Raw genomic sequence first — 22,696 nt, forward strand, 5'->3', positions numbered from 1 at the left:
TGATCTTTGTTCTCCTTATTTTTTTTCTCGCCTTCCTCTTCCTTTTCATGGAAACGAGAAGAAACACGGTTACGTCGTCTGTCGCTGCCTTCTGTTTCAGAAAATTTATAACGGGCCTTTACGGCGCGCGTAAAAATACACGAGTAACCGTAACGTATTCGTGTAATTTTTGGCAAGAATTTCGAAGGAAGCCGCGTGTGCACGCGTCATTCGACGATTCGCCGTTCACGTCACGATCGTTCGCTTCAACTTCGCAGTTCTCGAAGTTTCGTGTCTCAATCTCGCTCTTGTCTCAACGAACACAAGCGCTTCTAACTCTTGAATAATATTTACGATTTAATTAAACATAATTCGCCCATGACGCAATGAGAGGCAGCAATTGTGTATACGCTATAAATAAATATTATGTTAAAAAAATTGAAATGTACTGAGCAGAGATAGAAGGCACTCGACTGTTCCTTCATTTTATTGGAAAAAAAGAAGAAAAAAAAGCAAACATAGATTACCGTCTAAACTAACATTTTTATTACGTCTTGACTAATTATTATGTCTGATAGATTGAAAATTCGAACGAAAATATTACGTGATTTGTCTTTCTCATTTAACAAGTTACAAAGTCTGGTCAAACACGGCAGAGTTATCAATAATTTTCCCTTTCTTTTCAATTCCGGGCGTGATTCCTGGGTAGCCGTAATAACTTGGATATCGTCGAAGCAGCCGGTAGCCATAAACCGAAAATAGCGCTATAACTTCGTAAGTTATGACGTCACTGTTTTCATCCGACTCGCAAAGAACGAGCACGTATCCATTCGCGCATCGCGGATTCTTAACGTTGATCACCACTGTGGCCAGTGGTAAGCCGCGTTACTAAATTTTTGTAGCGTGATTGGAATAAGACGAATTTCACAGAAGAAGCGCGCAAATACGATAGAATATCTCGCAAAAATTAAACGTTGCCGTGTTTCGATAAAATTATATATACATATATAATATATGAAATTGGCGTGGCAGTGAAGACGTTAAGAAAATTGTAAGAGAATCGGGTCGCGAAGCTTGGAGAACGATAACCCCAAAGAATCATGTACGATACTCGTTTCCAAAAATTACTGGTTCGGTTGAAATCATACTGGCCGTTCCCACGTAATGACGGGACGTATTCGCGTTCCTGGAATAGCAGCACGAAACCATCGGTCAACCTGGAATCGTCTCTGTCTCCGAAGAGTTTCCTTTTCACTAATTCATAGAAGGAAGAAAGCCATAGCGTGACGGCGGCGTGCACAACGTTCACAAGCCACTCGAATTTTACCGGCGCGGCGCCCAAATATAAGGTTTCCATCAATCGATGTCGAAACGAAATTATACTTTCTTATACACCTGCACCCTTTAACTCTAATAATTTATCAATAATATTAGCAAAATGACAACTTACAAGTTATAGATTGTTCTAACTTCTTTTATATAATAAGGACACTCGATGAGGATATAGGATATTCTTTTTTCTACTATAGGTACGATGTACATAGGTATCGATTCGAACGCTGGTGAACGATGCCAGAACGACGGTTGGTTAAGTGTGTCGAGTGAGAAATTGGTCGGAAGGGTTAGAGGCGCATCAATTTTTCTACGAGGGTTCATATCCCCGCGAATGGCGGGGGAAAAAAGAATCGATTCACCGGGCAGCAACATTGATTAGCTTCGGGACGACCCGGGCCTCTCGTTTGCTAACGTAGCACTCATTATTGGCCGAAAGCACGGTTACGTACTTTGCTGCGGCTGGTCATTAACGTAACGACTGTTACGTACGCGTTCTGCCGACACACCGTGTGTACCTGTCTGCTTCGCCTTTCAATCCGTTCCCCGTGAAGCCTGATCGATACTGAATACCGTCTGTTCCGTACACAAACCAGCCTCTTTCTATAGGCCGTAGAGCTTCGTTTACGAGCGGAATTTCTTTACCATATCGAAACCAACGTCTCTAGCATGCGTCGATATCGGGAAAGTATCCCGTAGAAATTTCAATAGACCGACGCGTACAGCTTGCTACGAATCGACCCTAATCGAGAAACTTAAATGGTAAACGACTTTGGCGAAAAGTAAATTCTACGCTGAATACAGCGTTAAGTGCTATAAAGGGGTAGAAGAGTATTTCATTCTAGCTTCCAGGGCAGTCTCCGTGAAATTGAAATTACCGCTGGACAAGCAACACTCGTTACTCTCGTTAATACGCGTACGAAGAAAATAAACGAAGAAATAAAAAAAGGTTTAAACCAATGTATCTTGTTTGCAAAGAAAATATATAACTTACCGTGGCAAGTATACAAGTGAATTTTATTTAATAAGTCAATTACGAATAGCCGATTATCCTGTTCCACGCACAGTACCACTTTTCATAAAATTTTTAACATTTCCGTTCGCGTAATTAAACGATTACCATGTCAGTTACAAGTTAATCGTAGTTCGCATAATAAAGAAAAGCAAACAGTTGCAAGGAACAAGAGTACCGCGAAGGAGACGAGAAAAAATGGGAAATGTAACTAGTATTAAAGTCATGATTGTAAATTTCACGTTCGCAGCCACGTAGCAGACAGGTATACGTTCGTAATTGCTGTTTGTGCAGCGTGGAAATTATGCTTGGCGCGGGGTAGACCGAACTTGGTATCGATTCTCTGAACGAGAATTCGCGAACGTTCTCTCGCGGGCGACGCAACGTGCCGGTGGTAACGGCCGACGGTCGGTCATTGTTCCGCAATTATTGCCCCTATCTAATCGGTGTTAGTAGCTAGAAATGGTCGTCGGCCGATTCCCGATATCTAATCGCGAAAGCTCGCGGCTCGATACGTGGGAGAGAAAGTGATTGCAGCGATTCCTCGTCGCAGCTCGAATGCCGCGGTTTCTGTTCGCAGAAACTCTCCGCCATCCTGTCTGACGCGTTAATTAGGGCTTAATGGTACCTTCTCGTTCGCACAGCGAACGATTATCGCGAACGAGGTCTATCAGTCGCGGCGAACACGTGGCTTACGTAAGTCTGGAAACCACTCGAGAAAAGTAATGCCGGTTCACTGTAAGGAATGTTCCTAGAACATCGACCTGGTCGAATCGCCGAGACAACAAGCTCTGTGAAACGTATGATACTCTCTTTTATCCAGAATTCCGTTAGAAGACCAGATATAGACGTGCGATTCTGTGTTTCGCGTGCTATCGCACTGTTAGAAAGCAGCGAATAATACATGTACGTAACAACGGAATAACGCTCATTGTCAGATGTGTGAGAATCCTATAAGTGCAGATAAATGTATATACTGGCTCGTAAAAGTCTCTGTACACCTCATAAAAGAGCGTATTATTCCGAATGTGCTGGTCTACATCGAATCTAATAGAGGAAACTCGAAATTTCAAACTTCTATGGAACTTTTTATGCGACGACACGTTCGTGTCACGCGATACAAAAGACGAGATAACTAACAATAACACCTCGCGAGAAGATCGCAAACTTCGTACCGAGGGTCGAATAGCTCTATCAATAATAAGCGTCGTAAATCGTCGCTGGCCCCACTTCTGACCCCACGGAGAGATCTTAGAAAGCAGTTTGATGGCCGATGTTATCGGTGATCGGCCGACACTTGGCTCTCTCTTTCTCTCTGTTTGTCTGTCTGTCTGTCTCTCGTAGCACGAAGAACACGGTGTTCGGACTATCCAGTTATCGGTCGAATTGTGTATACGAGCGTATCGTAAATCATCGGTGCCGCTAGATAAGATGGAAGATCACGTTTTCGAATTTAGCGGAGATCGAGTCAAGGCTTTGGCTTGCGAGTCGAATTGAGTCGATGGCTTCGAGCTACGCTATATCGTACGGTAATTGCAACCCTTTGACGAAGTTTTATCGAGATCACGTACACTATCCAGTGTCGTAAATTGACACTAAACTTATGTGTTTGACGCTGAAATTAACGTGTGCAGATTGATCCTAGAGATCGATAAGATACGTATTCCTCGGGCAAAGTAGGTCTAGCAAATTCTAGAAGATTTTTCTTTCTGTTAGAGAAAAATCTACCGTGATTATTTGGAATCTAGCATATCGAAACATCAGAGAAAATTAAACAATTTTTATCAAAGATAAAAAATATATCAGAGAGAATATTTTAACTAAGAAAGGCAGAAACAGAGAAGATTTGAACTTTTCTCTAACCGCGTAAGAGGCTCGTTACCAAAGAAGCGACCGCGCGTTACGGCCGAATATTTTAATTACCCTCGCTCACGGTGTCTGGATATGAACGTAATTAAATTTACCCGGCGAGGCAAGGTGCACGGACGTTAGCATAAATCCGTTCGCTTAGCAATTAAGGCGACCGTTTTCTTCGGACTGGCGAAACAAATGTGTGCCGTGAATCACCGTTGCGCAATTAGCGTGTACACACCGCGGTTATAGCTGCCGGCGCGTACGTGCACGCGAATCTATTCGACAGACAGCTAAAGGATGCGATTTCGTTCAAGAACCGTGCAGAAAAGCACGCGATTCCTTCCATTTGATCGCGAGTAAGATACGGAGCTGTCTGAATTACCAGACTGCGAATGTTTATGCAAATTTACGTTACGAATATGTCCGAGCAAATGGAATTTAGGTAGGAATTTATATCTCACCTTCTAAATGTCGTAACAAGTACGTACTTTCTTTCGCATATTTGTTCTTATTTGTTTCATAAATTTGCGCGTTTGTATATTATGTTAGAATAAGATATACGCTAACTTTGAGTAAAACAAAGATCAGGAGGAAAAAAAATTCAGTGGAAAATTTTTAACGAAGGCACGTGTCTCTTCGAACAGTACGAACCTCAAACACACACACACACACACACCCTTAGAAACGTGTCCGCGAACCAGTCAGAGTGAGTCGTCCCGTTTGAATCGGATTTTATCCGAGGAGATCCCTGAAAAGAGGTTCGCGGTCAGAGATATCCCGGTTCAGCTGACTGAATAGCGGCAGCGCGTGAGCCTGCAGATGCTCACAAAAGGATCCAGATTGGACACGTATCTTTTCGTGCGACCAGTTTTCAAATAAAACACGTGCACACGTACGGAAGATGCAACAGCAGCATCGACAGAAGCGGGTTGACCGTGGCTTTGTCGCGTGATCGTCGCGAGGATCTCTGTCCGCTTATTTCGAAGCCGGGAACGCATCGCACGTAACCCAGTTTCGATCTTGGCGAGCGTACCGAAGCCATCGAACCGTCGTTGGCTTTGTTGGAAACTTTGCTCGACGCCTGACAGTTTCTACCATTCGCTGCAGGCAAACTTTACAATCCGACTGAACGTTCTGTAATCCTACGACGCGCTGTCAGACGCCAGAATACGAGAATCGCGATCACCAAGAGATACGTTATACACGACATGACCAAGTTAACAAGGATTTTTCTTTTTAATTTAAGTAGCAGAATTTCCTTCCTAGAATTGTCGAAGTAAACGAAATATATAAATCCTAATAAATCCTATAAATATAATATATAATAATATAAATCCTAATAGGAATCATCAACTTTGTACATTTACAAATATCTCTCCCTGGAGATTAAAGAAGACGAATCCCCATAATGAAACATCATCTACGTTTAACGGTGACCATTCCACGTAAAAGTTATATCTTTCTGATATATCATAATCGACAAATACGTCCAAATTATCTGACAGTCTTATTCTTATCGCGTGACCCACATTGAGGCTTTAATCCAACTGCACACGCCCGCCTCAGAATTTTTTATTCCTTACAGATTTACTGTACCTATTCGTTTATCGAAGACAATCCCATATTACTGCAAGCATCGATATCCTTCCTAGGTCATTTACTCGTACCGTTCTCACGTACACGCAGAAACGTACCAGGTTTCCGATGGAAGAACGTGCGAGTCTCTCTGCTCGTCGCGGTCGTTCGGTAACGGCATACGAATGGAACGCTTGTTTCGAAAGTCGATGGACGTTACCGAAAGATAACAGCATGGGTAGATTGCGAATAATACAACGATCTAGGCAGAAATGCACTCATAGATATACGACGGCACAACGACCACGGCGTATCGAGTCGTTGTGTTATCGTTGTGCTGATAGCTGCCACTAGACGCGAGTTACGTAACACTTAGGGTCAACGTATCCACTAGCTTTATGCAATTGCATGTCGGTACGCTATGAATAGCTCTTTGCCTAGCGACGGAAATAAGTCCAGTCTATCATGAACAAATTCTAACCTCAAAAAACTGTATACATTCCATGGCTCTTTTGCGTGATAACTTATCGGCTAATAATGTCAGTAAATCGATAAGTCGCAAATTTTACTTTATACAGACTATTTCGATATTATATTATGTTACTGTTGGAATACAACGATATTAATCTTATACAGACACCTACACAGCCATTCGAACAGGACACTCACACAGGTCATACTCACTACTGTATAGAGTGTGGGGTTCAAAATCTTTTAAGGGACCATGGGTCACTACGTCTGAGAGTAACTGGCCAACTGTCAACGACCCATAAATGCTTCACCTGCACACTTTGTTAATTATACCATATTACTCACTTTTGTATTTTAAATACATTCGGTTCTGTAATTCTGTTTAATAAATATCACCTAATATTATTTCAACATAAACATTGTGTCTTCCACAGATTATTTATCTTAACTTTAAGATTAAATTCTAACAGTTACTTTTGGAACAACTTGATAATTCTTACGTCAAATGGGATAATCGAATTACTCGTCATTTGGAAAATTTAGTTTTCATATAAGCTAGTGTGCCGTAACGCGAACGAAGATTATTCAAAGCGAGTAAATACTTTATCTTTGATCGCTGTTGCCGATCCTATAACATTGGCTATCGTCAAGAACAGCTCGTTTATCGAAGCCTCTTAATTAAACCTGTTTCCGCTACATGCTCGAATAATATATCAATTTCCGTTCATTGCACCGAACTCGTTTATAGTTACACGACTGGCCGCGGAATTGAATCCCGCGAAAAAATTACGAAACTGGATATATCCGTTGTTGTTATATCTCGTTCGCGGAGAACGCGCTCATAAAAAGTACGACCGTTGCCGCGACATTTTAATTCTACAAAAGCGTACGAAGATCCCAGAAGGAAAACACGAAAAGTATACTTTTGTCCATGTCTTGCTCTAAACCCGAATAAGAAGACAATTTTGGTAATGCGAGATTGGTTGACAATGTGTTGAATTTTAAAAGGGCTTTCCTATTTTCCCCCAGAAGATACGAAATACGACTCACAGTGACCTTTCCGCGTAGTCTTCATACGTAAAAGCAAATTCTCGCGATAAAATAAAATAGCGGGATAAATCCTGTGCTAACTTCGTTATCATTCTTCGCTTGTGCGGCTAGTTGTAATCGCAAAAATCAAGAGGCGGTGAGAGAAGCGCGCCGTTGGGACGAGCAAAATTGCGTAATAGCAGCTTACCAGGCTATTGTGAATCGCGTTTAACAGAAATTGAATGTGTCGTGGAAAGGTTTCGTCTTGAAGCGCACCGCACGACAATGGTGTACGGTCCTTGTTCTCTTTGCACGCGGGATTCATAAATCACGAACATCGTATTTCTCTAACGATTCATCGTGTTATACCCGCTAGTACCCATTAGTAGAACGTGAGCGTTTATGCGTGTTAAATATACAAAAAGATATGATATTTGTGCGTAAAAAGTATGCAAACATATGGGCACGAGAAACATAGAGAATATGTGAGCAATATGGTTGATATTAATTTAATATATCTAATACTATCTACGATATTTAATAATAGATATTTAACTGTACTTTTGCAATTATTCTGGCATAATTGGGGCTATAGTAATGGTTATAATAAATTGCAAACGCTTTGTATAAATTTGCAATTGTTATCTGATTTTCAAAGTTTTTCAAATTAGTCGAAATGTACGTTATGTTATTGGCATTAGCATTTTACACAGTTCCGATGAATTATATCAATTAGTTACATAAGTAAATAACGTAATAGGTTCTTTAACATAAATATGCAAAGCATATGCAAAGATGTAAAATAAAAAACATGTTTTTATAATCTTCTGTGTCGCGTGACAAATTTTTATCAAGGTTTCATTTCCCTACTAGTGCTGTGTAAAAACATGCATTTGCATGAACATCCGTAGTCTGCCCATTAAGCTACGGTTACAGTGGATGCGTGTTCTGACGAGTTGTTGTTCTTTCATGAATGGAAAAATTGAACGTATGCCTGTTATCTGTTTCACCTATGAAATATTATAACGAGTACTGTATTTTGGATATTTTATACCAATATTTATGTATATTTCCGCGTGTATACGTTATTATTTTTTGCAATTTTCAAGTTTACACGAAACTTTGCAATATACTCATAAGAATTTGTATACTTGGTGAAAACACGACCAATGCAATAATAGTTTTACACGTATTCTGGTAGTCAATGAGATTACGAATTGCAGCGTTCTATCAAGCACAGTGGAAACTCGCGTTGAAAATTGCATCTTCGCGCGAGTAACGAAATTTTCCCGGTAAACTCAGACAACAAGGCATCTCGTGGAACATTTGTAACTGCCTTCTAACGGCAAACTAATTGTCTGCATGGACCAACTTGAATTATGGAATGAAATTAATTATCGCGTAACCCTTGATATTTAGGAGCCCAAGGTCGAGAACCGTCCTCTGGCCACGTTTATTCAGACAGGGCGTGGTTGATCACAAATGGAAGAGAAACGTACGGAAAGCCATTGTTTCCGATCAAATTATTCTTATTCTAAGTATTGAAAAAATTATGTAAGCCACGTATCGACTACCGCCGTCCATTTTTAGACAAACTGGCGAAAAATAATTTCATTCTCCCAAAGAGAAGTTTCTCGCGGCAGCATCGCGAGCCTGAATTCGCGGAACCTAAAGGGGCGCGTTTACTATTCGAGCTAGCGGCGCAGGAAAGGCACGAAGGGTGCGTAACAAGTTCGAGAAACGGGGTGAACCAGAGGAAATTCGAGAGTGGAGATATCGGCAAGGATGCGTTGGTAGTTCGAACTTATTCGTCCACACTCTATAATTTTCGATTCTGACAAGACAAGGACGGATCCAGACGGAGGCGCCGTGCCGGCTCCATCGAGAACACGTTCATTCCTCGTACAGGAACAACGAGCAGCGACGCGTGACGTGGTGGTAGTGAATTTTACGTGGCTAGAAACTTTATGAGCGAATACGGACTACGACTGCAGAGGGAGAGAACGAGTATGCAACGAGCATGCGCAGCTTGAAACCGAAAGTGCACGCCCACCCGGGCAATGCCGCCCCTGAACCTAGACCTACACCCCCGCTTTCCAGCACCCCACGGTCAACCTGGTGCCCCCAACCTTCAAAACCCCAGCCACCGCGCGAACAGCCGCCACCACCTCCACCCGTTCACCTAGCGCCGCATGAAACTCTCTGCGTGTGTATGTATGTGTGCACCCGGGACTTTGAATCTTTGCCTGTGCCAGCGAGTCACCCTTTCGTCACCATCGCGCTCTTCTATACTCGTACCGTTACACGTATTTACAAGGAATGAATAAGTACGCTGACTCGTGCAAGAATTTGAACAGTTACTCATACAAATATTTTATGTACATATCCTCTATTATAAAACATTTTAGAGGCCCCGTTGCCTTGATTATTCTACTTTGCGCTTAAAGAAACATGACATAGTCGAATAAGATAATAGATATTTTTAAGTCTAGTAATGTTTTGTAAGAAACAAACGATATGGCTATAAATTAATTAACGATAATCTAGATATATAATTAATGTTGTTGGTATTTTTTAAATGTTCAAGCGAATGATACGAAGCGCACTGAATTGCAAAACAGAAACCTACAATATCGTTTCTATTTCATTGCTGTTTCTTTGCCAACGAGTAACAGACGTCTATACGGCGACGTTAAGCTAGTTAAGGAAGGCACCGGAGTCGACGAGGAAATTATTAATCTTCGTTACTCCTTTCTCGGAAGAAAGGAAAGGCGACACAATGCCAGGGGGGCCGGTTCGTTTTCGAACAAAAGGAATTTTTCTTCCGTCCAATTGTCTCTGCCTTAGTTCCGTTCCTATCCCCTTCACGCGCGCCGTTCGAATTTTTTAATCGCGCACCCTGGCACTCCTCGAGCGCGCGAACCCAACGGGATAGGCCGTGTTCCTTTCAGTGACATCTGGTTCTCCCTGCATCCGAAAGACCCCCTCAAACGAGTCGTATACCAGCTAAAGCCTCATTCACGGTCACCGTCCTAGAAACCCGAAACGATCAAAACAACTTTTTCATGCGGGGTCCTCTCGAGGATGCTGGATTATCCTTTTTCGGATGCCTCGACCTCGTGTTACCGGGGTGGCACCCCCCTCGGTTATGGTCCCCCGTTTACCCTACGCAGTTTGCGTAAAGCCATGGCGAAATTCAACCACCGACTGACCTGGATTCCCCGTTATTCTATGCCCCTTACCACCGCGCTACAATATTTACACGGTTTCCGTCTAAACAGCGGAAATGCATTGTCACAAACGAACTGAATTCACCTCTCTGGTATCGTGTGAATATTTATGTATGCTCTCGAGATTCACAGAAGAGAAGACGTCGTAATTCTTCCTGCTTTAGAATTACGCTTTATTTAATGCCACGGCTGAGTGTTCGTCATGTGAGAATAGTCGTAAAACATCGGCCTGTCCTCCTCGTCACGCTCATGGAATGTTTCGACAAAAAAGAAAAAAAAAACGAAGTAAAGAAACGAGACGATCTTTTGTATCTGCTGTGTTTACCTCGAAGGTCGTGCTAACGGGCTTCGTAATCGTTTTTATGAGCTATTATATCCGTAACACGTATATCTCTACGCAGATAATTAGTAATTTGTGAAAACAATCGTACTGCATTCTTTGCTAAATTATTGATAAACCTATGACTAATAAAAATTAAATTACGCATCTTCCGAACGTTGATTGATACGAGTACGGTAGCGTGGAGCTGCAGTTAAGGATTGCTTGACGTTATTTTGATCAACACGCGTTATTTATGGCTCATGTCGTTAGAGAATTGGGAGTCTCACGTTTCGTAACAGCTTTACGATCGCCGATAAAATTATGCAACGTAATCTAATACGTATCTCGTTTCGCTGGTGTCCCAGGAGCCAGCTCGCTGCCGCGTGCTTTTCGCTCACACGAGCACACGCGAGCTGACAGCCGGGCAAAATCGACTCTTTGTTATTGTGTTCCAGATAGAGTGTGTTCCTCTCTTGACGTGACGTCGACGCCCGTGGGAATGCTCGAAAAATTACGACAAAATTTCCTACATCCCATCGATGGCATCGAGGTCATGATTTGTCAACACTCGATAATATTTATGTGAACGATTGATGTATATATTACCAAATTTATTATTTTGTAATAACATCACGTTTACGTATTAACGTTACGTTTATTTACGCAAAACTTTGTGCTACTTTTATAATTTCGAACTCTAGAAATCTAAGTAAATAATAATTTGTACCGCTAATTTACGACAATATCGTGGCATATCCTTTCTAACTAATAGTGATCCAATCGAGTTTGTATTTAAATTTTATACTCCCTTCAATTGTTACGATTTACCACAATTGGAACGATTTCACGTCACTACAACTGTTTACATTATCTAAAGAAAAAAAAAAACAAATTAAGACCTCGGGAAGCTCTGGATTCGAATTTCGCGAATCTAGAAATCACGTTGCCATCCATCTCTAGTTAATATCAATATCAGGAACTTTCGACCGCGGCGGCGATCTTTCCCAGGAGACACGTGTGCGTAGGTGTCGATAATCGCTCGCAATATGCGTGCACACGCAAACACGTGCACATGGGTGATAAAAATTCGCAGCCGTTGGCATTCTCGATAACTGTGCCTCTCCTCTTTCTTTCTTTTCTCTTTATTTCTCGCCTGTGACCAATATACTTTTTTGTAGGAACCGCGACGTCGTCGATAAAAGGAAACCGGGCAGAAAGTTCGGTAACCACGTAGAGAAGCGGGGCAACGATTTACGCCACGGATTTTTCATACGGTTTATTTTTGTACCGATGAATTCTTATTTCGCCCACCAACGACTGAAATCTCTGCCATTAATGACCTTCGTTGTAGATAAGCGGGACGCATACGATAAGAAGCGAGCGCAACACTTTTGCCTGTTATGTATCTGTGCGTTGTTTGTGCAATTCGCTTGTCAAGAATTTCGATAAACACCGTGAGAGTGAGACAGAAAGCAACGGAATAAATCGCGGGCAACGATATAGATACCGGGGGCTGGGATTTATTTATCAATAAACGCATTCACGATATTTTCAGATCGCGGACAGAACGAAGTAAACATAATGCTGTTTTCGTGCTGGTCGAAAGATGGCTTTGATGCGCTCTCGACGTTCGTTACGAACATCCAAGCGATTTCTCTCGTTACACGTAATAATCTTGAATCTTAGAGTGGTTCCAATAAGTATGGAAGTATATATGTATTTACTTACCAGCTGCGGACTACGTATTCACGTCATCGCGTCACAAGTCCAGAATAGCGTTTCGATTCCAAATAAATTTCATCGTGTGACTGCATTCTTTCTCGAACAGTTGGTACGACTGCGACATTGAAAATAACGCTGAAAATAAAACTAAATGTCAGATATGTTACAAAGACGGGACGACCGCGACCTTGGTTAAATTTAAAGATTGTCAAATTAACCTCTAAGCTTGCTTACATACCTATTGCGGGATCGTTGTCCACGAATTTTTATTCTCACGAACAGTACACACGAGTTCACGTCCACGTATATTCGAAAGAGATTCGCGATCGCGGCAGGAACGAACATTACGCTCGATGTGTCATCGAAATTTATAACGAGTACGATATTAAGGCGCGAACAGCGTAAAAAAAACTCGCGTCGCGAAAATACGGCGCGTACAGAAGAGGTTAAGTTCGCGACGCAAAAAGAACCGCGACCGTTCTCTCTAGAATTTCGATGTAATATATCCAAGGGCCAGCGGCGTAAATATTTACACCTCGTGAAACGCATACGGTTGTGTTTCATACCGGTGATCCCTGGAAGCGAGAGTACACACGAGAGAAGTTACATTCGGGAAAAACAGAGTGTAGCGAGCATGTATACACTGTCACCAGAGCAGCGTATTTACTGACCGCAAGAATACGCGACATATAACGCTTCGAAGGGAATTCGTGCTCGGTTTTTAGAATGTTTCGTGTCCTTGTTCGAAATTGTATATAGGACTACAAGTAAATACTTGGACGTACTTCTACGACAACTAGAATACGCGCAAAATATTGTACATCCGCTTATCATTGGCATGCGACCATACGTCTCGAGTTGAGTCATTGCTAATTAGAAATAGAGACGTGGAATCGGGCACGTACACTCACTGTATTACGTATTACGCTGCCAACTACTACGTCAAAGCGATAGAGAGACACACGAAAATTTTCAACAACGTATCGTGCATATAATCGAACATCGAAAAGGTTTCCCACGTGATACGGGGTACGAGATTGAGATGTTTCCGTGGACATCAGCCAGTACGAAGCATCGAAGCATAAAAAAATAGACAAGAGTTCAGTTTCCTTCGTGCCGATCCACGAACGCCATTTCTGACTACGTTAATTCAACTCTGTCTCTGGGTGTTTCCTTCCGAGTCGTTCAACCCGCTTTCCCTTCGCAAACGAGATTCGGGATCCGGTAGAAGTGAATTTTCAATTTACAGAGCATTATCTCGTTACGATTTCTGCGTAAGTTCGAGAGATACGTCGACTCGCGATAGTATTCGTGGCGCAAACACGTCCCCTTGCACGTACGCGTACACCCGTATCCAGGATTACATATTCGTAGGCCTCCTCGCCGGCTTCGAAAAGTAAAACGCGCGCTCGTGTTGCAGCGCCGGCTGCGAGTGCGAGAAGGACAGATGTATAAGTAGGAGAAGGACAGAAATATAGAGAGGTAGCGTGCGCCCGTCGGAGGGACGACAACGGCGCGCATCGATTGGCGCGCTAGCCGTGACCCCCACCATGCTTTCGCTTTCACCCAATGGGGCCTCACTTTCGCGCTCGCCCGCGCGCCGAGCCACGGCAGCCGGCACGCTGTCGTCGCCGGCGCTCAGTGACTGGTGCACCCTACGTGCGAGCAAGTGTTTTTCGTCGTGGACTCTCCGTGTGGCACGAGAGAAAAAGAAAAGAGAAGGAAGCGGAGCCTCGGTGTGCCTCGTGTAGGTTTTGTTGGATCCGTTGTGTCGTCGTCGTCGTCGTCGTCGTCGTCTCCTCTTTCGTTTGAGCGAACCGGGGAACGCGTCACGGAACTTCGATCGAAAATTGCGTTCCACGCTGCGCGCGCTCTGCGCCGGTGACCCTGACATTCGACGGACGAGAGCGAACCGACACATTTGCCCGACCGTGCCGGTTAGAGAATCATCTTTCGTACGATATCGTTGGACACCGAGTATCCGAGGCCTTCGTCGACAATATACGCAGTTTCGAGTACGAACAGTCATCGAGAGACTTAGACTTTGTCGAAACTACCGCGACGTGGCGTCGCGGAACCACGCTGACCTTGACTTTGTTGCACGAAACACATTGCGACGCCACGACCGAAAGACAGATTCTTTTCAAAACCGAGTCGCGCTCGTTTCTTACAGTGATATTTCTTGTAATCGTGCTTGGAGTGACCATTACTTCTCTTTTTCACAAATTCTCCGTGTCGAGAGGAAAGAACATCAGCGAATGACACTTAGTTCCAGCGTGTGTTCGTTCTGTCCCTGATCACCGATCGAACCGGCGCGATTTTTCTCGTTGTGGTGCCCGCCTTTTTTTCTTTCAGTACCAGATACATCCGCTGCGTGTCTCTGCAATTTACTGCGCGCCACTTGGCAAACCATCAAGAAGCCACTCATTGAATGGATGTGCGTGTGACGACGCAACCGAAAAGCGGGAAATGCGTGAAGATGAAAGAATAGAATAACCGAGGGGTAACGTGAAAGAAACGAAGTTGTATAACGCTTAGCCGTGCAGAAGTTTACCTCTGATTAGCTATTTTGTCTACGACCGGAGTGTCACTTACCTAGTTTCCCTAGAATCGAGAAAACACGATACGAAGCGTCGGTTTGTGGTTCACAACGGTGTACAACGAGTTGGAAGAGACGGGCCGGTTCGTAAGGGCGGGTTTGACATCGATCCGTGAGGAGGAAGTGATGGCACCGCGGCGTCACGCGAACGGCCACGCTGGTGTACTGATGGAGAACGGCGGTGGAGGAGCCGGTGGCGGTGGTATAAACGACACGATGGAGAACAACCTGCTAACACAGAATCAGACGACCCGTTGCTGCACGCCTACCGGCGAGTGCCTCCGGGGTGACGCTTTAATTCGCTTAAACGCTCTACACGACGCGGTCAAGGTGATGTGCAACAACGATAACTGCCCGATCGGTCAGTTCATGCATCGCGAGTGTTTCGACGCCTGGGAGCAAACCGTGCTTACGTATTTGAAGAGTTGCGGACGCGCCCGTAGCTGGTCCGAGCGACAGCGCCATCAGAATCTTTGGACGAAAAAGGGTTACGATCTGGCCTTTAAAGCGTGCGGCTGTCGTTGCGGACGTGGACATCTGAAGAAAGATCTCGATTGGATGCCACCGGGAACCGGGAACGTTACTGGTAACAGGCAAGACGAGAACGAGGCGAAGAAGAAGAAACGACGCAATCGTCAGAATACCAGACCTACTTTAGCCGTTTCGGCTGGACCACCGAGCCACGGCAATCACGTTTCGACGAATGGTCGCGGTCCAACCGAGGCACAGTTGATCGAATCCGGCCGTGGAAGGGCTGGCTCGCTCTCGTCCAGCACTGGTTCCAGTTCACCACCGGCCACCAGCGAACCCAGCGTTAGCCCCCTTCATCAGCCCCAGGTCATTATGAAGAAGAAGAGCAAGGTTGATTTCTTCAGTGATCGAGCTCGGTGAGTTTTTAATCTTTTTCTGCTTTCTTTTTTAGTACTTATCTTCTTCTTATCTTTTATTTTTTTGTGCTGTATAAAGTACTAAATCGAACCTACATTGATACAGCTCTCTTTATCGGTTTATTTACAATCTGATTCTTAAAACAGGGTAATTAATATTATCTTGTGCAATTAAGCTGGATATGCATATGATATATGGTCACTCGTAAAACTTGTACATCTTATAAAAAGTTATTGTTACTCAAACGACTTCAATTTGTAAAGTCGATCAACGTGGTTTCCGAAAGACACATCGCACGTGTAATTCGATAACGACGATCGAAACAAGTTGTTTTTTTTTAGGAAAGTCAGAACAATTCGAGTGGGATGAAATTTCATCTACGATAGGATTCAAAGTTTAATTCCCATATTTGTATGCATATCCAAGCTTAATGCCCAAATTTGAAACGCATAACCCACGTATATGCAAATCGTAACGTACAATTTGTTTGTCACGATGAACGTCACTGAAGTAGAAAATTAATATCCTGCTTACGCGATGCGAGATGAAGATAGGCGAAAAGTTTTTTAAGTCGGTGGTGACCCTTTGCAATTACGTGAATTTACGCGGCAGAAATTAACCGAGGTTTTTTGAATTGAAAGTGGAAGGGAGAAAAAGTGGTTGGCTTGTTACAAACAATAATTGGCCCGGCGGTCACGATACTGATGGCTTCCTGTGAGGTCCACAACGTGTAAGAATACAATTATCGCGATCCCTTATCAAAGTGGTCACGTTTCTCTCCCACGCAAGCTCTTCTGGCCTCGCTGGTTTACTTTCAGTGACGTCGATAAGAGGAACGTTTCTTTCGAATCGCAGGCTTAATATGTAGTCACTACTAGTTACTCGTTCTCTCCTTCGCGTCATTTTCATCCCACGCCATTAGTCATTTGGTTAAATTGGCAAGGTAACTTCGATAGAACTATCACGCGGAATATATGTTGATACTAGAGCGAACAGAAAAAAAAATTGAGTGACCTTGACACACTTAATCAGGATATCTCAACCTATATACCGTTTTTGATTTATTCCGCTATAAAGAAGTTTCTTTTAATCTTTGCTAAAAGAAATTCATTATTCTTCGATTAATTGCACAGTTTTTAATACGCAAGGATAGTCTTAAGAATATCCGATTGCTCACGCATAATTTAGCATATCTTATCGACAATTATGAAACAGTAAGAACGAATATTTAGAAATAATCTAATCCCGATAAATATTTATCAGTGTACACTAATAGGTCAGTAGTTTGAAAATAAGTTAGGTTCGTACAATGAGAAGCAACTATGCTTTATAAATTGAACGTAAAATACTCAGATGACCAGATAATTTTCTGACCAAACTGTACGAATCATTTACAGTGGACAACCTGATAAATTAAAAAGTAGAAAGAAACGATACGGAAAAATGTTGCAAGCGCGATTTTGAAAAATTCATTTTAGAATTTTGCGACTGTCTATTCCTACTACGAAGAAGAATAAATTTTAACGGTAGGCGAATCTCACAGTGGAAAAATATACAATAATGTTCGCCTATGCGTATATATTTGAATATCGTGGTATAAAGATTAAACCGGAACGTCGTATATGTATCTCTAGTTTCCTCTTATGATTCTCATACCTTGGAAGAAAGACAAAAATGATAAACGCGAGGGTAAGAAGGGCGAAGGATTTCGAAGGATTTTCGATATAGAGCTTTTGTCACGCCCTTGAATGTGTCGTGTTAAAGTTCAGCCTCGCGAGAAGCAGCGCGGGGACGATGGAATCGCGTATTTCAGGGGGTTAAAACGTACGAACGTATTCCGTATGGAAAGCACACGCTTCCGTCGTTCCTCCTTTTATAGCGCGATTTCGAAGCTCGTATAAAAAACGCGGCCGGGAATATTTTCATCTCTTGGGCGTTGGAGTTGTTTCGCGTTTGCGGCGTATATATATACGGCTATAAATAATCGCTGTGGAGAAAGGAGAGATAGAGAAAGAGAGAGAGAAAGAACGGTGTTTCGCGAAATACTTTGGTCGAAGGAGCCAGATGGTGGCCAAATGACGGGAAAAGCGGTCTCTCTTGTGCTTCAGAAACCGATAGAAAGAAGAAAACGCACGGAATCTTTGCGAAGTGAAAGGAAGGGTGTTGGATCGAGAAATATAACGCGTATCGGCGACGTTTTCGGTAGGTTCGTTCGAGCGTACAATACCGGCGGCTCTTCGCAAACACGCGATATATTCGGCTACGCAGAAGTTCATGGATGAATTGAGCTGGTAATTCGATCCTCGCTCGCATCTTTGAAAGGACCGGCCGATGATCTAAATCGTAGATAGCCTACTATGCCTCCAGGCGTTTCTTCTCAGGCGACGTTACACTGCCTTTGTCGCTGCCGGTCTTTTAAGAAATCGTAAACACAATGTTCAATCGGTCTTTTTATCCGCGATCTTTCGTTATTCAAACTTTCAGAGTTATTTATTCGAATTGGAACGTTGGGCGAAGCGTTAAAAATCAAACGAGCCGTGTGCACGATCGGGAAAGTCTTTTTATGTTACTACACATGTACTTGTTATTGACTATTCTACCGACGAAACTGTCGCGTTCTTATTTCCACCGAATATCGTTAGCTTATGAATTTTATAATCTTAGAATTTCTTGAAACTTTTCTTAGACCCTGTCCCTTTAGAGACCTTCAGAACATTAAATCTGACTGTCTTACTGAGAGGTCTGCATTCTCCAATCGTTAGCTTATGAATTTTATAATTCCACCGAATATATTCGTTGCTGTTACGTCTTCGCACGTAAGAGTAGATACGGTAATAGCACAAAGCGAAACTCACGAAGCATATAGCGCTATATATTTCAGTGATAATAGGTTTTTCATAGATTATACGATACAACGACTTTCACGAATTGCTTTACTACATCAACAAAAGCAAATTGAGCCCGTGCAAACCGATGCATTCTTAGGAAACTACTAAACCAGCGCGAAAACAGGGGGTTGAGAACGAAAGAGAGCAAGAAATCAATCGTTCAAGTCGCATATCGTGGCGAGGAAAGTGTCTCTAGACGCGCGTATCGTAGGATATGAATGAACGCGGAGGCCTGTTTTCTCGGACGCGTAAGTCGTTGGAGTATGGATTCTATGGGCGTACGGTTATAGGTCGTCTTTTAGAGTTCTCCTGGCGAAGAGAGCAAGGAGAGGAAAAGTGGCAAACAGAGACGATTACGAGGATGCCCCACCCATAGTACGCACACTGGGTATATCCTATATTTAGATCCAGTCTTGGAACTTGTCCTATTTCTGTTTATTTTCCATCGGGTTCGATGGGTAGTCCTCGCTGAAATCTCTTTTCGTTAAACACATCGTACAATGTATGTATCTATCTCTGTATTCATCGGTTACGCGATTCTTTATTTTGACTGGATCCCGTTGACGGCGTTGGATTCGTATCTGGAAACTTTTCTCTTTAATCTTCGTCGTCAACCAGCGAGCATGACGTTTAATAATTCCTCGTACTTTCTCCGTTTTCGACAATGTTATTTCTACGTCGTGCACGAAACCGTGCTTAACGTAAATTGTTGCAACGGTTCACGGTACGGATACTCGGCAATCTGATAAGCCCTTTATCTTGGTGTTTCTCCAAGGTGCAAATTATTTATTTTCCTTGTTATCGACGCGAAATCTCACTTGGTTCCATCAAGGTGTACACAAGGAGCGAGTCCTGAAATTCGTGCATCGTTGGATCCAGGCGTCCCATCACCTTTATCGTGATCGAACCAAGCAACAGGGAGGCGACTATCTCCTTTTTCGTTTCGAACGCGCCGATGCGAATCGCACTGGCAGATATTTCGCAGTTCGTGGTTCACGCGCAGTGAAATGCACCGGTCGACTTGCGGCTCTTCCTCCCCTTTCTCCCTCTCTTTGCTTTCTCACCTATAGATGTACATGTAAGATGGAAATATGCAGAGTGTTTTAAAAAATTGGATCAAACTTCGGGAGCGTTGTAATAGAGGGGTGAGTTGCAGTTTTATTCGTGTCAGAATTTCAAAAAGAAACTGTTATGTTAAGCGTAGAATATCTAAAGTGTGTCTGCCGGAAGAGAAAGAAAGACCGCTACATATTTCTCAAGTTTGATACGAACTCTTTGGAACACCCTGTATATGTACACGTGTCGAACAAGAGATACGAGCTGGTATTGGTTACCATTGGGGGTAATGCGACGAGGATGGTAAAGCGATGGAGGAAGAGAGGAATGGCATAGGATGGTTGAAGAAAGAAGGAGAGAGGGAAAGAAAGAGAGGAGAGAGAGTGCTCGTAGCCTTGACCGTGGCCACCTCCTCAGGGCCAGCGAGCGAAGAGAGGAGCTTGACGCTCTAACAGCCTCCAAGGCCAACTGCATGGAATCACGCCACCGCGATGTATTTAAACGGGCCGAACGCCGGGAATGTTGTTAAAAAGTCCCCCTTTGTAGCTCTTCGGGTTCTTCCATCCTCGGAAGATGGGCACCGCGAGCTTAATCTTCTGGAACTCTATCCTTCGTCTTGTTATTTTCCATACTTTTCTCTTTCGTCAATTTCTTTTCCTAGGAATTTAAAAATCTCGCAACTTTATTTCGTTGCATCGTTCCTTTGTGCGTAAGACTAAACATGATTATTCACGTTCGTATCGAAAAGTCTCCGCCCATCGTTTTGCGACTTTTCCGCGTATATTTCAAACGTCAAACGATCGAAGATATCGAGCATCCCCACAAGTATAACGAAAACTGTATTTTGTTAATTTTTGGTGTTGAAATTACGCTCGCAACTAGCCAATCGTTGTAATACTAAAACGACCAATTCCAAATGATTCGCTATCGCAAATTTGTCAATGGTTGCATAGGAAAAAAATCGATTAAAACCATCGATATTATATGATCCGTAATCTCGAATGTATTATCGAATTACGAATTATGCATGGTTTTCTATCTCAAAGAACACTACCGAAGCAAGGAACTCCATCGTGTTGTAATCCTTTATGCTTCGATTAAAAGGACCAACTTCGAGCGATCCATTATCTCGAACACACCATCGAATTGCAAATTGCGAATGGTTCTCCACTGTAAAGAAAACGCACGAGCGGAAGAAGGGGTGTGTTCGGAGCTCTCTCGTTGATATTTCGTCGACATTTTTCCAGGGAGGCGATTCGAATTTATGCCGGTCGTGATTCTTTTTTCATCCAGACTGCTTCGCGATCACCCTCGCGTTATGCCACGCATATAGAGACATTTTGGCGCCGCAACGCGACCTATAAATCCCGCTTTCGCTGAAGTGCGACGAGCCAAGGGGTTTGTTCCTCCCTCGTCGCGTTACTCGCGTTTTAAGCAAAAATAAATAACGACAGTAGAGAGAGGTGGTTGGTAGTGTTACACAGCCGTCTCCACGATCACTCGTTTCTCTCTTTCATTTGAATTCGTTCTTCCTACGCGATTTTCATCCCCTCTTCGTCTCCTCGTCCCATCCTTTGTATCGAATAATTCGTACGAGGGGTGGAAACTCGTGGATCCTTATTTTGCACGCGTTTTACGATCTCATTAGGCTGTTCGTAAGAGGCGGAATACGATATACATATATATGTATATATATATAATATATATGTAGACGTATCAAAGCATTCGTCGACGAAGAACTTTGATGCTTTACTGCCGCCTACGAATTATCGCTTTGAGGGATCGACCACGGTACCTCGCTTCAAAGGGACTGGCGAACAAGAGTGGATCGCTGGGGGAACTGCCTAACGGTAAATAAGGGATGCACGGAGCTAATGGGAATCAATCTTCAACTTCGAGATCGCGGCTGTTAGCCTAATGGTAATTAAAAACTAGCAGAGACCGAACGCAAGATCCATTCGTCTTTCTACAAATTCCTCGTCGGTTGATCCAATCAGGCTGCTGTTTCAATAAATTTCATGCTTTTGAAGGATGCCAAGGTTCGGATATCCCGATTGTTCGATGTAGATTTACGGTTAGGGCACCCGGAAAGAGAATGGCACTCGGCGGGAAGAATCATTGAATTTTTGGCGATGCGGTAAAATTCCATGCGCGCTTTCTAGTTTAATTCGCAGTTGAGGGGCAATATCGTCCATGGGGGAGGAACCGTTTTCGAGTGGAATTTCTCAAATTCTTTCGAGCATTTCGTTTACTCGACGGGAAAACACGCTCGTTCGTATAATTCGGCGACTTTCTGTCGAGGTCGGAGAGAGGAATTCTGCTTCGCATAAACTCGAGGGGGGCACCTGTGAATTCTTCGTTTCGTTTCGCGATCTAAAGTTGCACGATTCCTCGAGATCGACGCGTGCGTGTAAGCTTACCAGATAGCGATAACGTGTATACTACTACTACCTGGACGGGAAGCTCGAGTTCGCGGCTGCGTCAGGTAAATGGAAATCGCGAAGACGAAAGGGTTAAAGCGTTTGGAACTACGTACACCGGCTTACGAAAGTACTAGAACACTCATCTGTTTTTATCGTATACGTGGTATAAAATATTTTGAAATTTCACTAACGCTTTAATGACATGATAAATATTTTCATACCGATTAATTATTAGGTCCGAGTATATTAAATTTCGTCTCGTTTCCTAATACTTTTACACGACTACAAAAATTTGATAATACGAAATATAGAATTT

The 22,696-nt window shown here is 43.1% G+C and overlaps 1 protein-coding gene and 1 long non-coding RNA gene across 3 annotated transcripts in view; one reads left to right on the plus strand and one right to left on the minus strand.

Annotated features, from left to right (window-relative positions):
* The window catches only part of LOC126870302 (uncharacterized), a 122,530-nt gene extending 108,560 nt beyond the window's left edge, over window positions 1-13,970 (minus strand). The window contains exons 1-2 of the long non-coding RNA XR_007691270.1: window positions 12,765-13,970; window positions 12,533-12,661 (exon numbers count right to left, since the gene is read on the minus strand). This is a non-coding gene — a long non-coding RNA (uncharacterized LOC126870302). The remainder of the gene's footprint in view (window positions 1-12,532; window positions 12,662-12,764) is intronic.
* Window positions 13,971-14,158: 188 nt separating this feature from the next.
* Window positions 14,159-22,696, plus strand: part of LOC126870284 (headcase protein-like) — a 151,575-nt gene continuing 143,037 nt past the window's right edge. For both annotated transcript variants that reach the window (XR_007691264.1, XM_050627846.1), the window contains exon 1: window positions 14,159-16,012. Coding sequence is in view for 1 of the 2 variants with exons in the window: in XM_050627846.1 (XP_050483803.1) it covers window positions 15,252-16,012 (761 nt within the window). In the remaining variant the exon portion in view is untranslated. The remainder of the gene's footprint in view (window positions 16,013-22,696) is intronic.

This window comes from Bombus huntii, chromosome 10 (genome assembly GCF_024542735.1).
Source record: "Bombus huntii isolate Logan2020A chromosome 10, iyBomHunt1.1, whole genome shotgun sequence".
Taxonomy (NCBI): domain Eukaryota; kingdom Metazoa; phylum Arthropoda; class Insecta; order Hymenoptera; family Apidae; genus Bombus; species Bombus huntii.